Raw genomic sequence first — 19367 nt, forward strand, 5'->3', positions numbered from 1 at the left:
GACACACTGAATCCAGCTGGCATGGTGCTTTGGAGTCAGGATACCATGGATTGCTTTCCTTGCTGATCTCCGGTTTGGTCCAAGGCCTAAAAGACAGCCAATTGTGTTGCGTTCCGGGTGAAGGAATGAATGCCTAATCTGTAGGTCACAGGTTTGATCCCAATTGTTCTTTAAATGAATATCATTGAGTCGAGTAAAAACTACCTCTGCCATTTAATGGAACAAGAATAACTCAGTGCACCAATATCAAGGTCTAGATCACTGCCCAACTGCCAAGTTCTAAATGTGGGTCCTAGCCTGAGCAGTTTTGCCATTCATTGGGGGATGAACGGTCCAGGTTGTGGCTTAGATTGTAATAGAAATTGGCCATGTCTTTTCTTAACCCACCGCCTCCCTTGCATTTTATTGCGCCGCCTCAGTGTCACTAGACTTTTTGTTTCAATATTCTGCTAACTCAGTTTGTAAGTTTATGAGCGAAGCTAAACAAATGTTTTATATCCTTTTTTACGAAGTAAGAGGATGTGCGCTCAGCAGTTTTAAATGAGGTTTTGGCTGGGTGTGCCACCTTCCCTACAGAAAGTCATCACTTCCTGGATCAATGAGGCAGAAACTAACACTTCTGCAAAAGGCACTAAGGCAGCACTTTCAAGGTTTAACACATGCACTCTACCGAAAAAATGGCACAGGAGTCAGAAAGCAGGCAGCAAAGACCCACTTAAGACGGTCACTTTATATCAGTGGGGCTCAATATTCAATACAAGTTGGGCGGTATTCTGGCGGTAAATCTGCTGGTATACCACCCAAAGTAATTGCCAATACCGCCACTTGGACTGGTGGAATTACCGCCAGATTACAAGTGGCGATAGTGGAGTTAATCCCCATTTTGTAACAGTCTGTTCGACTCTATGGGGCATTTTGGTGGAATTGCCGCCGGCGGAATTACTGCCGCTGTAATTCTGCTGATTGTGCTGATTTTTAGTGGAAAGTGGGAGAATTTACCTCTAGCATCTCTCACTCCAGGGCCATGCTAGTTGTTGAGCGGAGCGGGAAAAGTGATTTGAAGGGACCACAAATCTGTACATGTAGGTGCACTCACCTTCGTGCAATTCTTTTTTTTTTTTAAATTCTTTTTATTAGGCAGCGTGGCAGCAAAACAACAGGCGAACAGCGCCCAGCAGATACAGACTGACAATACAGTTCATGGTTCATTCATATGGAGATTGTACACAAAATGATTCAAAAACAGACTTACAAGCGACATGCGGAGAGGGGTGGCTGAGCAAAATAATATGGGAGGAGCTCCCACACTAGTGAGAAGGAGCAGGTGGAGGGGAAGCAACCGGAGACATGTCAAGGTCGGACAAGTAGGAGCGGAACCTAAGCCAGATGTCCCTAGGCTTGGAGTGGGTAGGTTGCATGTGAGACCAAGTTTCCTCGGTGTCAGAGGCCCAAGTAACCGCTTTTAGCCATTGGGCATGTGTGGGGGGAAAGGGGCGAAGCCAGCAGAGCAGGATGGATCGAACCGCTAAGAGCATGCAGAGGCCAGTCAGTTTTTTGGAGTTTCGAGGGAGGCCAGGGAGGTCGTGGAAGAGACACAATGCTGGGGAAGGATCAATGGGGCGATCAAGCATAGCAGATACCGTCGAGCAAAAAGCTCCCCAGAACTGTGAGAGGCGGGGGCAGGACCAGATCATGTGGATGTAGTCCGCGTCATCATGCCCGCATCGAGGGCAACTAGATGGATGCTCACTGGACATGCGATGCAATCTCACCGGAGTATAGTGGAACCTATGCAGCACTTTTAACTGGATGAGTTTATATCGGGAATTAAAGGACACCCGGTGAGTGCGGTCGCATAAATGTGCCCAGCGGTCGTCTGACATTTCCACCCCCAGGTCCCTCTCCCAAGACCCCCTGAGCTTAGAAAATACAGGGAAGGATCTAGACTGCAGCATGGAGTATAACCTGGAGATTTTACCTTTCATGGGTGAGGGGGAAGTGAGTTCCTCAATGGCCGGATCGTCTGGTGGTAACGCCGGGAATGTTGGATAATTACGCTTAAGGGTCATACGGAGAGACGAGTATTGAAGCCAGACACTCCGGTCACTCCTCAAGGGTAGGGGAAGATCAGTCCACTCAATGAATATGCCCTGGTCAAACACATCCCGCAACAGCTCATAGCCCGCTTCGGCCCAGCGACGAACAGTAAATGGTGCTACCTGGGGAACCCCCGGGAGGAAGTTCCAGAGGGGAAGGTTGCCATGGAAGGCGCGGGCTATTCCAAGCAACTTCCATGTCTTGGCTAGTGCAAGGGATGTGCAGGCGACCGGACTCTGTGAATCCAGTACCAGAGGCGCGGGTTGTATAACCAAAGAGCGGATTTCGCGGTCACAGACCGCAAGTTTCTCGAGCCGGACATGAGGGGGAGGGTCAGTTGTGTTAAACCAATGGGAGATATATTGGATCTGGGATACTAGCCAATACTTAAGAAAATCAGGGGCACCAAAGCCCCCCCTGGCCATGGGGGTGGACAAGGTCTCATACTTAAGCCGGACCGCTCCTGAGTGCCAAAGGAAGGAGTTAATTGTACGAGTCAAGTCGCGAAAAAAGTCCGCGCCTGGCCACAAGGGTACGTTGGCGAACTTGTAAAGCAGCTGAGGTAACACCACCATTTTCAATAGACCAATTCTGCCCGCGAGAGAAATCGGGAGCTTGTCCCAGGCTAAAACCTTAACGGACAGATGTGTAAGGTACTTCCGAAAGTTCTCTTCGAAGGTCAGTGCCCGTTGGCGCGTTACTGCTATTCCCAGGTAAGTGAATGTGGATTGAGCCCATGTGAATCCCAGAGTGTCAGGGGGAGGGAGAGGGCATTCTTTGAGTGGGAAAAGGGTGGATTTCGAGCAGTTCACCCTAAGGCCCGAGACCCGGCCAAAATAAATGATATCCTCCAGCACTGGAGGCAAGTTGAGGGATGGAGAGCGAATGAACAACAACGCGTCATCCGCATATAGGGAAACTATGTCCGCCCCCCCGGCAGTACGGAGGCCTCTGTGGGCATGGCGGTGACGAAGCATGTCCGCGAGGGGCTCAATGGCAATTGCAAAAACCAAGGGGGAGAATGGGCACCCCTGCCTCGTCCCCCTGGCGATCCCAAAGGAAGGAGAGCAGTGGTCACCTGTACGGACCCTAGCCACGGGGGATGAATAAAGTAGCTTGACCCAAGAGAGAAAGGAGGGGCCAAATTTACAGCTCGCGAGAACCCGCCAAAGGAATTGCCATGATACCGAATAAAAGGCCTTTTGCATGTCCAGCGTGGCCGCTACAGCCTGAGTCTCTGGGCTAATCCTGTCAATTATATTAAATATACGTCTTAAGTTCAGGGAGGTGGACCGCCCCGGGACAAAGCCCGCTTGATCGGAATGAATGATGGATGGTAGGATGGGGGCCAACCTGAGAGCCAGGGCCTTTGCGTATATTTTGGCGTCGCAATTTATAAGGGAAAGCGGACGATACGATCCGCAATGCGAGGGAGGTTTGCCAGCCTTTAGCAATACTGTAATCGTGGCCTCACGTAGTGAAGGGGGGAACACACCTGTCTCAACCGACTCCTCCCACACAGCCAACAAGTGGGGAAGGAGAAGTGACTTATAGGACTTGTAAAATTCAACTGGGATACCATCCGAGCCGGGGGCCCTCCCCGAGGATAGGGAATCAATAGCGTCGGAGAGTTCCTCCAGTGTAAGTGGGGAGTCAAGAGAGTCCGCGGCCTCGGGGGATAAAGTTGACAAGGGAAGGGAATTGAGAAAGGAGTCTATTTCTTCCACTGATACTTCGTCCGAATTGGAGTATAGGGATTCGTAAAAATTAAAGAATTCCGTGTTGACGTCCCGGGAGGAGACAGCCAAAGAGCCGTCCAGTCTCTCAATCCCGAGAATGTGTGGGGAACCTGTCTCATGTCGGATCAACCTCGCAAGGAAGCGGCCAGGGCGCTCGCCCTCCCCGTATTTCCGCGCGATGCCTGGGTTGTCCAGAAACCTTTGTTCACGATCAGCCAGGGAGCGAAACGTATCCAATTCCACCCCAATGGCCGCTAGGTTACCCGGAGAAGAGTGAAGCGAGCACGCAGCCTCCAGGGTCGACAACCTGGATTCACTCTCGGCTAGATCTCTCCGAATCGATTTGAGGACTCCGTTCTCTTTGGAAAGTGCAATCCCTCTAACATAGGCCTTGAAAGACTCCCATAGTGTGGCTAGTGACGGTACCGAGCCTGCATTTAACTCAAAGAACTCTGCAATAGAGTCCTCGAGCTCGGAATGAAACTCTGGATCGAGTAGGGCGAGGGGTTTCAGTCTCCAACAGCGGGACCGGCCAGGATCAGGGGCCCAACTCACGGTGATGGTCACTGGAGAGTGGTCGGACAAGGTTCTGGGTAAAATCATTAACTGTTTCACGTCTTTAACCAAGACATTGGAGATCACCCAGCGGTCAATTCGGGAGTATGAGTCGTGGACTGAAGAGTAGAATGAATAGATGCGAGAATCGGGGTAAAAGAACCTCCATGCGTCCACCATGGCCAAACGGGGTAGGGATGATAATGCAGCATAGGCCGCCCTGGAGAGATGCCGGGGCTTGGACCCAGATCTATCAAGGGCTACATCGAAGATAGTGTTAAAGTCAACCCCCCAGAGAATTGGGACAAGGGGGAAGCCATCTAGAAGGGACGTGACCTGTCTGTAGAACTCAGGGTCATCGAGGTTGGGGCCATAAATGTTCAGCAAAACCCCTTCTTTCCCTTGAAGCGTGGCGTGTAACAGAACATACCTGCCCAGGGGGTCAATATGTGAAGAGATGAGGGTGAACCGGAGACTCTTGTGAATAAGGGTCATGACCCCACGACTTTGAGTAGAGAAGTCGGTAAAAAATCTGTGAGGGCCCCAGGTTTTGGCGAAACGCACGCATTGTGCCATGCAAGCATGTGTCTCCTGCAAAAAGAGAATCTTGGACCCGTGGCGCTCAGCCTGCAGCTGGAGCTGCCTCATCTTTCTGTAGTTCCCCAACCCCCGAACGTTCCAACTCATAAAGGTTAAGTCCCCCTCAGCCATAGATGTGGTAGTGGTAGAGTCAAAAAAGGTGTCCAAGACCAGTGGGTGAGTGCTGCACCACGGTCCGCCTTCGCTGCCAGCGCCAATTTTCTGGTAATAAAACCCCAAACATGTCCCACCCCCACCCACATCCCCCTCCCAAACAGAGGAATGACAATCCCAAACCCCTTCAACCAAAACCAAACTAGAGGCATCAGCGCCTGGGGGCCTGTAGGCCGGGCTGGCCGCAGCGCTCCGGGTCGCATCAGGACCAGTAAAGCTTAAGGTGCAACTACAAACATCATATGTAACTTAGACAGGGTGTCTTGCACTTAGCGGTATGGTACGTCATTGAAATGAAAGGAGAAACTTAAACAAGCCGAATCCGGGAGAGAGGATCAATGCGGCACTGGTGACGGGGAAAGGCCGGACCCGGCCGCCCCCCGCAGGGCCCAAGGGGGAAGCTGCAGAGCTGTGGACAGAAGAAGGAAGTCAACCTGGGAAGTGTTCGTCCATAAACTTGGAGGCCTCCTCCGGAATCGTGAAGAAGAACACCTGATTAGCATGTTCTATGCGCAGTTTGGCGGGTTAGAGCATGGCATATTTTATGGAGTGGTCTCGCAGCCTCCGCTTCACAGCTTGGAAAGTCGTGCGTTCACGTTGGACGGCAATCGAGAAGTCGGGGTAAAGATGAATCCTCGCGCCCCCCAATAACAGCTCGCCCTTGATCCTTGCGGCTCTGAGTAGAATATCACGATCCCGGTAATTCAGGACCCGGGCGATGATGGGACGAGGCGGAGCCCCGGGTTTGGGTTTAGCGGAAAGGGCACAGTGCGCCCGCTCAATAGCGAAGTGAGGGGAGAGCTTGGGTGAGTCCAGAAGTGACATTAATGTGTGCTCAACGAAGTCCTCCATTGGCTTGTGTACTTCGTTCTCAGGGACCCCAATAATACGTAGGTTATTGCGCCTTGAGCGGGATTCCAAGTCCTCGTTCTTCCTCTCCACCTCGAGGACTCGGCCCGAGAGGGCGACAACCTCGGAGCGCAGTGCACCCAGTGCATCCTCGGCGGAGCCGACCCGTGTCTCGACCTCAGACACGCGACTATCGGTCCTCTCGATGTGGGCCTTGATCGAAGATATTGTGCCGTTCATATCATCCAGTTTTGAGTGTAGGGCAGTGAAGCCCTCCCTGATAAAGTCCATCATGTTTTGGGATTCCGGTGCCACTGCGGGCGATGACGCAGCAGGGGTCTGCTCAATGGAGTCCTCCGGGGATTTCGCAGCTGCCTTCGCAAACATGTTGATGGAGCTCTGTTTCCTCGCGCCCCCTTTGGTCATTTTGACAAGGGTGATGGTTGAGTGGGGTAAAGGGGGAACCACCAGCAGCCCCGAGAGGGAGACCGGGGGATCCCAGGCCGTGCCAGCCGATAATCCAGGTAGGGTGCGTAACAAGAGAGGGAAGCAGGGAGTGTCGTGGCCACGAGACTGTGCCGGGGAAGTGTAGACCGCAGGGCTCCTGCCCGATCGGGAAGGTGTGGAAGACACCAGTGGGGGGCCTTGAAGGTGGGAGATCCCCGAGATGGGAGAGTGGGGTCCAGCGGTATTGACGGCACCCCTCTGCAGAGTATCACTCCGGGTGGAGTGGCAGCAGCCCCCAAAGCAATGAAGCGGGGAGAGGCCAGCCCCCAGAGAACGATAGGGCCACACAGGATGAGGCACTCCAGCCAAGGTAGAAGCAATGTGAAGTTGGTGAAGGCCGAGTAGCCCCCCAAGGGGGGGGAGGGCGAGAGCTGGGCCTCAAAGCAGGAGAGCCAGGAAGGTCGGGGCTCACCAGGCGGAGCCGGTAGTCGCTGCTTGTGGGCCTCCGACACCCCTCACCGCAGAGGGGAAGGCCCGCCAAAGAGGGGCGACCCCAGAGTCCCGAGGTAGGGAGGCAGTAGTTCAGACGCAAAAAGTCAATGGGGCCTCCCCAGCACGTACCTGGAGGCCACGTCGCTCCAGCAGCGCAGCGTGCGCTGTCGGGGGGAGAGGCTCCAGCGACCTCCCCACAGGCCGCGGAGACCCCCCGGAGAGGGCAAGGAGGCCCCGAGATGAAGTATGCAGCAGGGGGGAGAGAGCGGGGCGGCCGCACTACAGGCCCGACGTCCCTCCAGGGACACGGGGGTAGCGCGCCCCAGGCCGCCCCGTCCCAGCAGAAGCAACGGCTCGGCCGGCGGGTCACAATCCCAGGTCTCCGTCGACCCCGCCGCCGGGTAGGATGAGGCACGCCGGCCCCCACCGATGACTGGCAGATGTGGGAGTAGTGCGGTAGGGCCCCAGGCGGGTACGTCCACTCTCCGCCGGGGCTGGGTTTTAGGCGCGCAGGAGCGCCGCAGGCGGGGGGATGGGCACTGCGGAGTCGGGGAAGGCCCCTCCCGGCTCCGGTTCGCAGCAGATCCCTGAAGTAGTGGCAATAAAGTCGTGTGCCCCGTACATGGCAGCAGTCAGAAAAAGCACCAAAAAACAGGGTTATGAGGTCCGCCCGCCACGGAGCTCACGCATCAGGCGGCCATCTTGCTCGGCGCACAACAGCGCCCCCACCTTCGTGCAATTCTGACTCATTTCTGAGGGGTGTGCACAAGTAACGCGTGAATCCGGCAGACCCTTTTCCAGGTGTCACTTTATAGGTTTTTCTGGAAAGATGTCCAAATGCCTCCAGGGATGCACGTGACATTCCCAAGAGGCATTGCCAGGGGTGCTGATGGCCTACGTCAGATGCGGGCATAAATGCATTCATTTGCGGCTATTGCAGTGGAAGGGGGTGTTGGGGACTTGAATTTCTCACCGTGGTCCCTACTCAGCCTTTTTAAAGTTTGAAAATCGCTGCAGTGTGAAATCAGCAGTAAGACCATGCATATATTTTTACTCATGGCTTATGAACCTGCTTTAACGCTCCATGGATTACAACAAATAGCCGACCAGTACCTAAAGCCATGGTTAATGCTGTGTAAGGGGGTGACCACCCTGAGGGAGTTGGCATTCAGGAAGTTTGTGGAGAATAAAAACGACCTTGGAAAGGAAAATGTTAGGACAAGGCTCATGGGTGGGCACTCCTCATCGTTGAATATTAAGAACACTCCATATTGTATTGGGAGGGATCGTAAATCTATGAAACCGCAGTCGGATGACAAATGTGACATAAAATGCAAATGCACGGCTCCTTTGTTCCCTTGTGCATACACTTTCGTTTCGCTTTGATTGTATACATGTGAATAATTAGGTTGTGTGACAAGTGTCAGTATTTAAGGGAAACACAATGTTTTAAGATGGGGGGGGATATTTTTGGAATTAAAAAATATCATTCAAGCAATGTGATTGTAAATGTCTTATGAGAAATTCTAATTGTAAGTGTCTTGTAAGAAATTCCTGTAAAGCCCATTTTTTTGGAGAAGCATTCGTGTTTTAAGCAATACTTTTTAAAGCGATATGTTTTAAATTGATATGTTTTTGTATCTTAAAGTTTATAAACTATAAACAAAAGAAAAAACAATCAAAAACCTATTGCCACACCACAAGTCCAAAATATAGTTAGAGACAATTCAAGCTAATTGTAATGTTACAAATTTTAGACCTATTAAATAGCCCCTTGAAAAGATACCAACATCTCAGCCAGAATGGACAGTAGACGGTCATTTCTAGACCAGGGGTAATTTTGCTTGACCCAGTATATGGAGCAGAGAGGGCCACTTACCAGCAGACTTCTGTTTAAGCAGAGCTCTGCATGCGCTACTGTTGCATGTTCAGGCGCAAATAATGCACCTTTATCTGGATGCTCCTGGGTTTCTTTGCATGGTTACAATGATTAATGCTGCCCATGCCCTGTGTGTGCAGGGTGGCAGGCATTGGATTCTTCCTGCCTTTTGCGGCGCAAAACCTGACAGAATCTATAAAACCCCAAAACATATCCACACAGATCAAAAACAGGCAGAATCTCTAAAACCCCAAAGCAAACCCACCCACATCAAAAACGGGCAGAATCTATAAAACCCAAACGCATATCCACCCACATCAAAAACTGTCAGAATCTATAAAATCCCAAAGCATAGCCACCCACATCAAAAACTCTCTGAATCTATAAAACCCCAAAGCATATCCACTTGCATCAAAAACGGGCAGAATCTATAAAACTCAAAAGCATATCCACCCACATCAAAAACTGTCAGAATCTATAAAACCCCAAAGCATATCCACCCACATCAAAAACTGTCAGAATCTATAAAATCCCAAAGCATAGCCACCCACATCAAAAACGGGCAGAATCTATAAAACCCCAAAGCATAGCCACCCACATCAAAAACGGGCAGAATCTATAAAACCACAAAGCATAGCCACCCACATCAAAAACTCTCTGAATCTATAAAACCCCAAAGCATATCCACTCGCATCAAAAACAGGCAGAATCTATAATACTCAAAAGCATATCCACCCACATCAAAAACTGTCAGAATCTATAAAACCCCAAAGCATAGCCACCCACATCAAAAACGGGCAGAATCTATAAAACCCCAAAGCATACCCACCCACATCAAAAACTCTCTGAATCTATAAAACCCCAAAGCTTATCCACTCGCATCAAAAACGGGCAGAATCTATAAAACCCCAAAGCATACCCACCCACATCAAAAACTCTCTGAATCTATAAAACCCCAAAGCATATCCACTCGCATCAAAAACGGGCAGAATCCATAAAACTCAAAAGCATATCCACCCACATCAAAAACTGTCAGAATCTATAAAACCCCAAACGCATATCCACCCACATCAAAAACTGGCAGAATCTATAAAACCCCAAAGCATGTACATCCACATAAAATCCAGATAGGAGTGGTAGTGCTATCTGATTTCTGATACGGTTTATGGGGGATTGGTATTTCCTATCCAGACTCTGGAATATCGCATGATATGATGTATAACCACGTGTTTATTTCTCATGTGTTGACCACCATCTAGTAAGTTTTGCAGGCAGACTCACTGCCCTTCCCTCATATACCAGTGAAGGTTGTGTTGCAATGGTAACTGTCCTTGCATAATTTGATTCGGAGGTTGATCTGAAGCTTTCATCTTATTGAGGAATGATTGACACGTAGATGTGAAAGATGCTTCCATCTTTAGTGGTGACATTAGGGCAGTATCGCAAATATACTGTATATATATAGCATGATACACTAATAATACAAAGTAGCCGACTGATTCCAGGTCCTCAGGACCACATTGATCCAGTCCTGGCTTTTTAAACCTACTGCCAAGGCTTCCAAATGTGATGGCAAAATATGTACGATCCTAAGCAACTCACACTATTTCCATGCGCCCTTAGGATGCATTTATTTTATTTTGGGAAAGGGCGGGAGATTGGATGCAGGGTCACTTTCAAAGAGTGGGAGGAGCAAGGAGGTCTGCCAAGTGGATATGAGTGACAGGAGTATTCATCCAATCAGGTTGTGCCGGGCGCTGTCATGAAAGGGTCAACAAAAACCTGTTTTGATGAATGTTCTTCAGGAAGGAAACAGAAAGCCATGCTAGGTTGTTTCGCTACACTAACGCAAGCCCCTGAGCGCATGCATTTTCTGGACACGCTGGCTTGGCCAACCTTTAGACAAAACTAAATAGACATGGGTTGACATGTGGAAGTAATTGCAATGCAACAGCAAAGAAAGAGCTGGAGGCCCCATACAATCCACAATACTCAGCAGGCATATAAGAGGTGGGTAGGCCAGCTAGTCTTTGTAGCCTGTTAAAATGTCTGTATCCATCTCCTCCTTTTATGATCAAATTGGTACACTTTGTCTAATTAAAGCTCTGAAAGGACAGACGCTTATTTTAGGAACTTGCTTTGCTTGCAATGTCCCTTTCTGAGAAGTGATTGGCAACTGAAGACGGCTCAGCTGGCTTCCGCCATGCTTGGCTACCCGGAGAAGATGGATCGCACCTGCTCCCGCTCCTTTCTCCTCAGCTTTACCTTTGAGTGAGAGACAGCGATGGCTGTATGCATATGTGCAAAACATTAGAGAACGTTGGCTACTGCGGACGACTTCCCAAATATGGTATGGTACACCCGGCCATTATATAATGATGGGAGGGAGGAGCCTTTGTAAGCCCTTAGTTCTTTGTAATATTCTCGAAATAAATGCTTGCCCCTGTATAAACATCTCCTGTGGCCATTGGTCACTCCACTATATGTAGGAGGACAATTGTAGTTTTGCCAAAAATGCAGATGCATAAATCTGCTTTTTGCATTGATCACATGACATTGATTTAACCAGGTACTTGCGTTTGCATTATCTGCATGTGATTGCATCGGTGTTATTTGCTTTAGTGCCTTGAAGCAGTAAAATAAGACTTTGCACTTTATAAACAAACACACATGCATGAAGATTTTAGATACATTTTTACAACTTTATTGACTCACATATATACCCCTCAATGTCCCTTAGGGGACACTTATGGACGCTTCTTCAGTGCCCCTCCACATCCTTACCCCCATGTCCTTAGGACAACCAAATAAGGCTGTCATTGTCAGCAGTTATCGCCAGAAACGCTACCCTTACACGTTCTGCTTGGGATCCCTGTGGACTACTTTACAACCAATGTGGGTAGAGCGTTTCATGACTCGAGTCAAAGCGAACCACTGGGCATGGGTCCTGATCTACCCGGGGGTGACAGAGGGTTGGACAATTCTCACACTTAATTAGACCACCTCCGTGCACCCTGTAGTACAATAGTGAACTTTCACATGATGTATAGATGTGGACAGTGCTACGGGGAAGGGTCACCCAATCCGGCTCATTGCCTGTAAGCCAACCTTTTCATTTGACTAGTTGCAGCAGTCTTTTTTCCCTGTCTATTATCGATGCAACTGATCTTATTCCATAGCTACGAATGGGCCTCAGCCTCAGGTTTTAAGACCATTTGATGTGATGTCACAGGGTTGTCACTGCACGTGAGATGTGACACCTGCATCTCCTACACTCTCATTGAAATGTCACTTGCACAGTCTCATCCTCAGCAACACAACCTCTCTCAAGCCTCACTGCCACACCAGCACCCTCACCCACCTTGAGAATCTCATATGCCCAGCTTCCAGAAAATAATAATTACATTGGTTTCTTGCATCGCGTTTCATGCCAGACTCTAGCCTCTAAGCGCAGGACGGGGGTATTGAACCCGTGCTGCTCAGTGTAGTCTTGTTTCCAAGATGCATGTATTGCCCCTGAGCTATCCTCCCGACCAGAAATCGACTTTTCATGGTAATCCTGCCCCTCTGCACCGGACCCATTGTTTTTCTGTGCCCCGCCTCTTCCTACTTCGACCACCAACTATCTGCTCCCCCACAGATTCAGTGCCCCCCTATCCCGCATCATACCTGTTCCATCGTAGCAGTGAACTTGTTAATGATATGATATGATAGGTTATTTATAACGCGCTTAATACCCAGAGGTTTCTAAGCGCGGACCCAGGGATCGAACCTGTGTTGCTCCGTGTCGTCTTGCTTCCAAGGCGAGCACGTTGCCCCTTGAGCTGTCCTCCCAAACACATTGCACTTAAACACGCGCCAATCCACCCTGAGCACCCGCCAAAGTCCTCATGCAACAACTTTCATGGACTAATCAGCTCAACATTCACGCCCCAGATAACTCCCATTGAGGTCTTAATGGTCTCAATGGTTTCCTTTTCATTGTGCTACTTCAGGGAAGAAACCACAAGCAAGACGCCCCGAGTGCCCATGATTTTGTTGTCCAAGCCAGGCTTACCTCATTCACAGTTCTGGTTTTTAAATCTCTCAGAAACTCTGCGCACCAGAAAAATTGGGGTGCCATTGTTACTTTGTGAGGAGTGAGCACCTGGCAAGGTGCAACATTGGCTGTTGCCAAGTTGGTGTCTGCTGGGTTTTGAACACAAATGAGGAACATGGATAAAATTGTGTTAATGCATTGACAGTCTTATTTGGTGGAGACACTTTATTTATAAGCATTATGTCTGTCCTCCCAGCTGTTCCTTGCACTGAATGCTTGTAAAAAAAAAAAGCATTGGCAAACCAACAGTTTTGGCTTCTATATAGGTATTAGATACGTTTATTCCAGGCACTGCTAGATTCCCATTTTCCAGCTGTTGCCATCATATGGCAAGTGCCTATCCCAGGCCTACTCAAAGGTCAACATTTTGGCTTTGCCAATGTTTGTTCTCTATAAGTTGTGGGCAAGGAGATCAGTGTTTTTTTTGTTTTTATTGTTTTAACTGAACTTAATCAGCTTTACAATATTTACACAACATAGTTGTTTTTTGGGAAGTAAAGGATCAGCTTTCCTTAATATGGTCCCAGGTGATCCTTTCGTAAAACAAGAACCCACTCCTAACCGTTCACGGTTAATCCTGCTTTGCAGTGTATCAACTGGTTACTGCATTTTGCAGTGACTGGCTCTGCAGTGATTGGGTTGTGTAGGCCATCTCCCCCACACATACCTGTCATTGAGGACCTAGGAGATAAGTGACAGCAATTATCTCGTCTCCTCTATGTAATCTACGCATGATTGCATTATTGAGCACATTTGCATTATTTAGTCCAGTGCTCCCTGATTATCTCCTGGTTAAGCGCAATGTATTTCCTTCAGTTCATGTTGATAGGCTACATGCCTAAACTAGTATGATATGATATGGTGTGGCATTTATAACGCACCTGTACACAAGTGTTTCTAGGCGCGAAAAGACAAGGAGGAGGAAACAAGGGAGGACAATATAGCAATCTTACAAGGCCTTGTGTCATTCAGATCGCACAAGGGCAGGGGAGAAGTGCCAGGGGGAGGGGAAGGGTGAAGTGCAGTTAACTCACAAGTGCAGCCAGCGGGTGGCTCATAAGTGCAGAGAGAAGGGACTGTAGGGTTGCAGATACAGAGCCTCAAGTGCTGGGGAGCCCGGAGGCAGTGCATATAAACTACCCAACTACTAAACTCATTTGCTGAAATAATGCACCATCAACTAAGTGAATCACTTTTGGTGGAAAAGACTTTTAGTTGTAATTACTGCTGTTTTTAATGCAGTTTTTGGAATATGGTCAGTTCTTTCTCTCTTTTTAGTTTGTACATGTTTAATTACTTATCAGAGTGCTGTAAAATAAACAAAACAAGACTTACAAAAAACCCAAAATAAGTTTCTGAACACAAAAATTGTGAAAAATAGTAGAGATCAATCATCAATTTCCTCTAGAAAGATTTAAAATCAGGCAACACACAGAGACCTGGCAGCAACAACTCGTCCCAAAGAGGGGGTTGCACTACCAAGGGCAGCGTGGCTCTTCGGATGAGTTGTCAGGCATTCTGGAGGCTTGTGGTGAACAGAGTCCCTACTCCGTCCACTCCTAGAAATTAGCGAGATATTGCGTGAGCTGGCCATGTAGACAGGTATCTGATGTGCTGCCTTGAATGTTACTGAGGCCAGCTAAATCCTTGTCTGCTGGCTTAGGGTGCTAGGAAGGGAGTCTCACGCTCAAACCGCTCTACCCACCCAAGGGCAATCCAGCAGTGGCCGCTTTGTGAGAAGTATAGAGGAGGCCAAAGAAAACACCCCTACTTGTGTAAGTAACTACTCAAGCCCATGGATCTGAGCATTGAAACCAGGTGGAGAATTGCTGGGCTTAATTGAATTGAATTGATATTTTATTTCTATCGCGCTCGTTCAGAGCGCGACAAGGCAAGGGAGGGGAACAGGGGAGAACAAAACCAGGATCTTAGTAGGCCCAGTGACATTGAGAACGATCGAATGAAGAAAGTGAAGGCCTAAATTAAGGCCTTTTAGTTGCACAGACATTTCGAGAGCATGACATAGACATTCAAAACAAATCTGTTTCACTAAAGAAGGACAGAAACTGCTATCCTCTAAATTAAATTGGGATTTTTTGTTCTCTAAATTGGGAAATTCAATTCTTAACATCTGCTAGTATTCAAACACAATGTTCGAATTTTTATTGTAATCCAAGACGAAGTTCAGGATTATTAAATTCACTTGATAAAAATAGGTATCTTGTGTTATAGGAACATTTCTACGTATATGATCATTATTGCAAACCTTTTGCAGCGCAACATTTCATTGAATAACTGTGGCGTGCCATGAAGAGCAGAGATGTCTCCCTGGCTTTACTTGGGGTACTCACCCGTCCCTTCTCAACGCATTGGGTCACCATGACAATATTGTGAACATTCTGCTCCCAGACCATTTTCCAGAAATCATCTTTGGTGCCAGGCAGAGGACCTTGAGTTGCGATGTATTCCCTTCGAAAGTTATTTCCCTGCAAAACAGGAGGTCAGATTCCATTATATAAAGAAATAAAAGCACATTTTGCAAGCTTATCCAGAAACCTGCCGTTCATATATTAGGCAACCAGTGACAGGAAAAATGGTTATAAAAATAGTCAGCGATTGGTGAAGGGAACGGTAGGACTTTGAGAAAGCTTGAACCAGAGGCAGGCAACAGGGGCATGGAGGCGGGCCGGAATGTGGGCAAGCATGGGATAGCACAGATGAGAAATGTGAAGACAGACTGAGTATTGCCCACATGGGGTCTTTCAAAATGCTTTTTTTTCTGGGTTCAAAGGACATGGTAGGCTAGGGGAATTAGAAGCAGTTAATAAAACTGATATAATTTAAGTGGAAGAATGGTTGCTACTAAAATAAGTTACAACTACTGCTGTTAATTCAACTTCTGCAGAGTAGGGTTGGGAGAACTAGACCAAATGTGGCAAGGTCCATGTGTTTGAATGTTCACATTCGGCCAAAGGTTCTCAAAAATATTTGACTTTTCCCTGAAATTTTCGCACAAAGGACTGGAGCGTACCTACATACCTGGAAGATCGAGGAATACCCCAAACCTTTCAGAAAAACCCTGATGTTTGATTGGTAGATGCCACTGATAACCATAATGGCACCATATTAACGTATTTGCATCCAAGGGAAGGTGACTACATGTAAATGTAATTTTGTAATTTATGACTGATGTTTTATTTCATGGTAAACATGACTTATGCAATGTTCAGAGGTGGCGGCACATATTCTTTAGGGTGGGATGTTCCGGCTTTCTCCATAGGTGTGTTGCCACATCAACAGAGAATGTCTATGCCCATTAGGCATCCATGCAACAGATGGGAGACCAAACCGCGGGGCCTGAGATGGAATGTTCGGCATTGTTCCCCCCCCCCCCAATCTTGTGGAATTGTGAGGCCTGACAGTGTCAGGGATGATGAGCGCCAGGAGATAATCAATGCGGGTACGGGTTGTGACAGTCATTTTTTAGGCATCTTTATGCCAAACCTGTAAACTGGCGTCCAGAGCATGTGGAAGCAACGTAGCCACTAAACCCTGCCATCTCTTTGCCCCACCCCTAAAGAGCACAGTGTGTCGAGTGGTGGCAGGGACCTGGTGATAGTCACGGGAGGAAAAACGTGAAACGGAATCCCTGAAGGTTTGCGTGTGTCTTGAATGTGTGACCCCACTTCTCCCTTTAATTGCACCCCTTAGTTAAAAGGACATCAGTGGTATGGGCAGAAGAGGCTAAAGAGATCCCAAATAGCCTATATAATGCATGCACGGCCCGCACCCGCCTAGGGCCGGGGAGGGCTCAAGCCCTTCCCCTTTGAGGCAGAAGTCATCACTCTGATGTGACGCCCAGCCCAAGCCTGTCAAGTTTCTCACCTCGGAGAGCCGTGGGTTTACTTACATTTAGACACATGTTACTGCGGCAGCAGCAAACATACAGTGGCAGAGGAAAAAGGCCTGGCCAGGCAATATCAATACACCCCCCTATGAGGAAGACTAAGGCATAACTGCTGGACTCAGCTGTAAGATGGCCGACGTCTCCAGTGAGTGGCATCCCTGTGAAACTAAATAGCCTCTGAATTGGGGGTGAATGATGCATTTAGTGGGCCAAAGGAAGCTGACGTAGCTATTCAGCCTCCTGGGCTCAGAGGTAATAGGTGGCAACAGCCCAAAGGGTTTAAAGGCCCTATTCACTACTAGCTTTCAAATGTGTGCATACATGTGCATGTACGTGAATCCCCATATTCCACATTAGCATGCCTAGTGACTCAACAGACAACTGAAGTTGCCCCCCCTCACCCTCACCCGAATCAAAGCCTTCACTGCCACTCTACTAGAGAAATCACCCCCTTTGCATTCTGTATATTGACATGATGATATCATAAGTAATTTATAACACGCCTGTACACAAGTGTTTCTCGGACGCAACACGACACGGCAGGGGAGACAGAGGGAGGACAAGACAAACGATCGTACTAGGCCTCGTGTCGTTCAGATCAGATGACAGATGTTATGCACCACTGGATGTTGCAGCACAATTCTTAGCATGTTAGACAACCAATGCAGCTCCTGTTATACAACAGGCTTTTAGTGGGGTGTATCTCTATGGGTGACTGGACAAACACATGCAATCCTTCCACTTACGGGAGTGTAGCTGGCGTTCACGTAGTCGGAGCAGGGGTCGTCATCGACGTTTGCGAGCTTCACCCGTGTTGAATCGTCTAGGAAGAGAATAATTCCAGAGGGGTCAAAGGCAGGGAGTAACTTCATGACTCTATCATAGTGATTGAAGGTCCCCACTTAAGGCCTGCGCTATGCTTTCCCTAGAGTTCGCCGCAACCCTAGATCCTGGCATTAATGCTGGAAACGCGGCTCTGCGCTGCTGCTTATTAGACAATGTTTCATCGCAAGCTTGGCGGGGATGATATGTCATTAATGACCGCCGTGGAAAGCACTGCTTTGCTTTATGGTGCTGATTACGGAGAAGCAAGCGAATATCTGCTACTTCCGTAAAAGCAGCGAAAGGATCTGTAAATGAGCCCGGTTATCGCTAGTGGCGGCGGCCATTAATAACTAGGCGGGATCATGGGGCCTGACTTCTGGTAGTTAAGAAACACGAGGGATTGCTTCCGCTGTCGATCCCACCCGAGTCGTGCATCATCGGCGCCAGAGTGCCCAAGCGCGCAGTTAACAATACCACTCCATATTCTCCACAAAAGAGCCGCTGACAGATTTTCAGCCTAAACCGCTCGCTTTAAGAAAAGAATGACAAATAGCCAGCATGAGAGCACATTATACATCTGCACAGAAAACTCACAGGGCAATATATTGTTGTATCGATTCTTGCCTCGGTTCTCCGGCAGAAGTGCTGTGTCAAAGGACTGGTTTCGTCCCACATCCTTCAGGTCCTGAAATGACAGGAACGCAAACGTATGATTGCGGCAGAAATAGAAAGAGTCTGCGCGCGATAAATGAAAACAAGGAAACACACAAATATCAGCAGAAAGTCGGGTGCATTTCATTCGATCCACTAGGAGTCTTTCAGGCCACCCAGGCCAATTTTGGAGGTAAAGAAAATACATATGGAAAGAATTACTGTATTATGCTTTTCTGTGGCACTTAATCGTCCAGAAAACTGATGGCGGTAATGGCCGCCAAATCTTATTCTTCTCTGTTATTTGGCATTGGTGATTGGTCGAATAAACTGTGGGAGCAAACAACATTTTTTAAGAAGTAGCCTCTGTACAGTGAGCCAAATTTGTAACGTGTCTTAGGCCCCAAGGCATACAGGCCCATGAAAGAGTATTTTAGCTAGAAAGCTGTACAGGCCTTTAAGCCGGGCGGACAGCTCAGGGGCAACGTGGTTTTGAAACCCTTTCCCGGTTAGAGGCTGGAACCCGGCGTGAAGCGCAATATAAAGGCCCCATTTAATGTTTTGCCTTCATTTTGGTTCGAAGAGTGGATTGCATGAACAATCCCTATAGGCCAGAGGTCTTCAAACTGTGGGGCGCACCCCCCCAGAGGGCGCAGCGGCATCCCAGGGGGAGCGCCAGAGCCCAGCATGAAATGTGAAAAAAAATATATATATATAAATATATAATATATATATATTATATATATATATACACACACACACACACACACACCAAGGGGTTGTTTTTTGTTCAAATGTAAACAAAATTTGATATTTAAATAATATTTGTTCAGCAACAATGGTCAAAACTACTAGCTGCATAGTGAAGTAACTCCTCAAACTGGCCCACATTGGCCAAAAAAGTGGCCCATTTTGACTGGCCTACACTAGCATTTTGCAATGTTGGTACGGTCATCGCCCTATTGCCCTATAGGCCAGTCCAAGCCTGCCGGCTCATCCATAATGGGTGAGGGGGCGTCCACCCACTGACCACCTCACCCATTATGGAGGAGCCGAGGAGCCAGCCCAGTGAAA

The 19367-nt window shown here is 48.3% G+C and overlaps 1 protein-coding gene across 2 annotated transcripts in view; it reads right to left on the reverse strand.

Annotated features, from left to right (window-relative positions):
* Positions 1-19367, reverse strand: part of PTPRB (protein tyrosine phosphatase receptor type B) — a 442488-nt gene that overhangs the window by 49005 nt on the left and 374116 nt on the right. For both annotated transcript variants that reach the window (XM_069628245.1, XM_069628246.1), the window contains 3 exons: positions 18237-18327; positions 17564-17640; positions 15262-15396 (listed from right to left, as the gene is read on the reverse strand). In XM_069628245.1, coding sequence (XP_069484346.1) covers positions 15262-15396; positions 17564-17640; positions 18237-18327 — 303 coding nt within the window. The remainder of the gene's footprint in view (positions 1-15261; positions 15397-17563; positions 17641-18236; positions 18328-19367) is intronic.

This window comes from Ambystoma mexicanum, chromosome 12 (genome assembly GCF_040938575.1).
Source record: "Ambystoma mexicanum isolate Mex_15411 chromosome 12, UKY_AmexF1_1, whole genome shotgun sequence".
Taxonomy (NCBI): Eukaryota; Metazoa; Chordata; class Amphibia; order Caudata; family Ambystomatidae; genus Ambystoma; species Ambystoma mexicanum.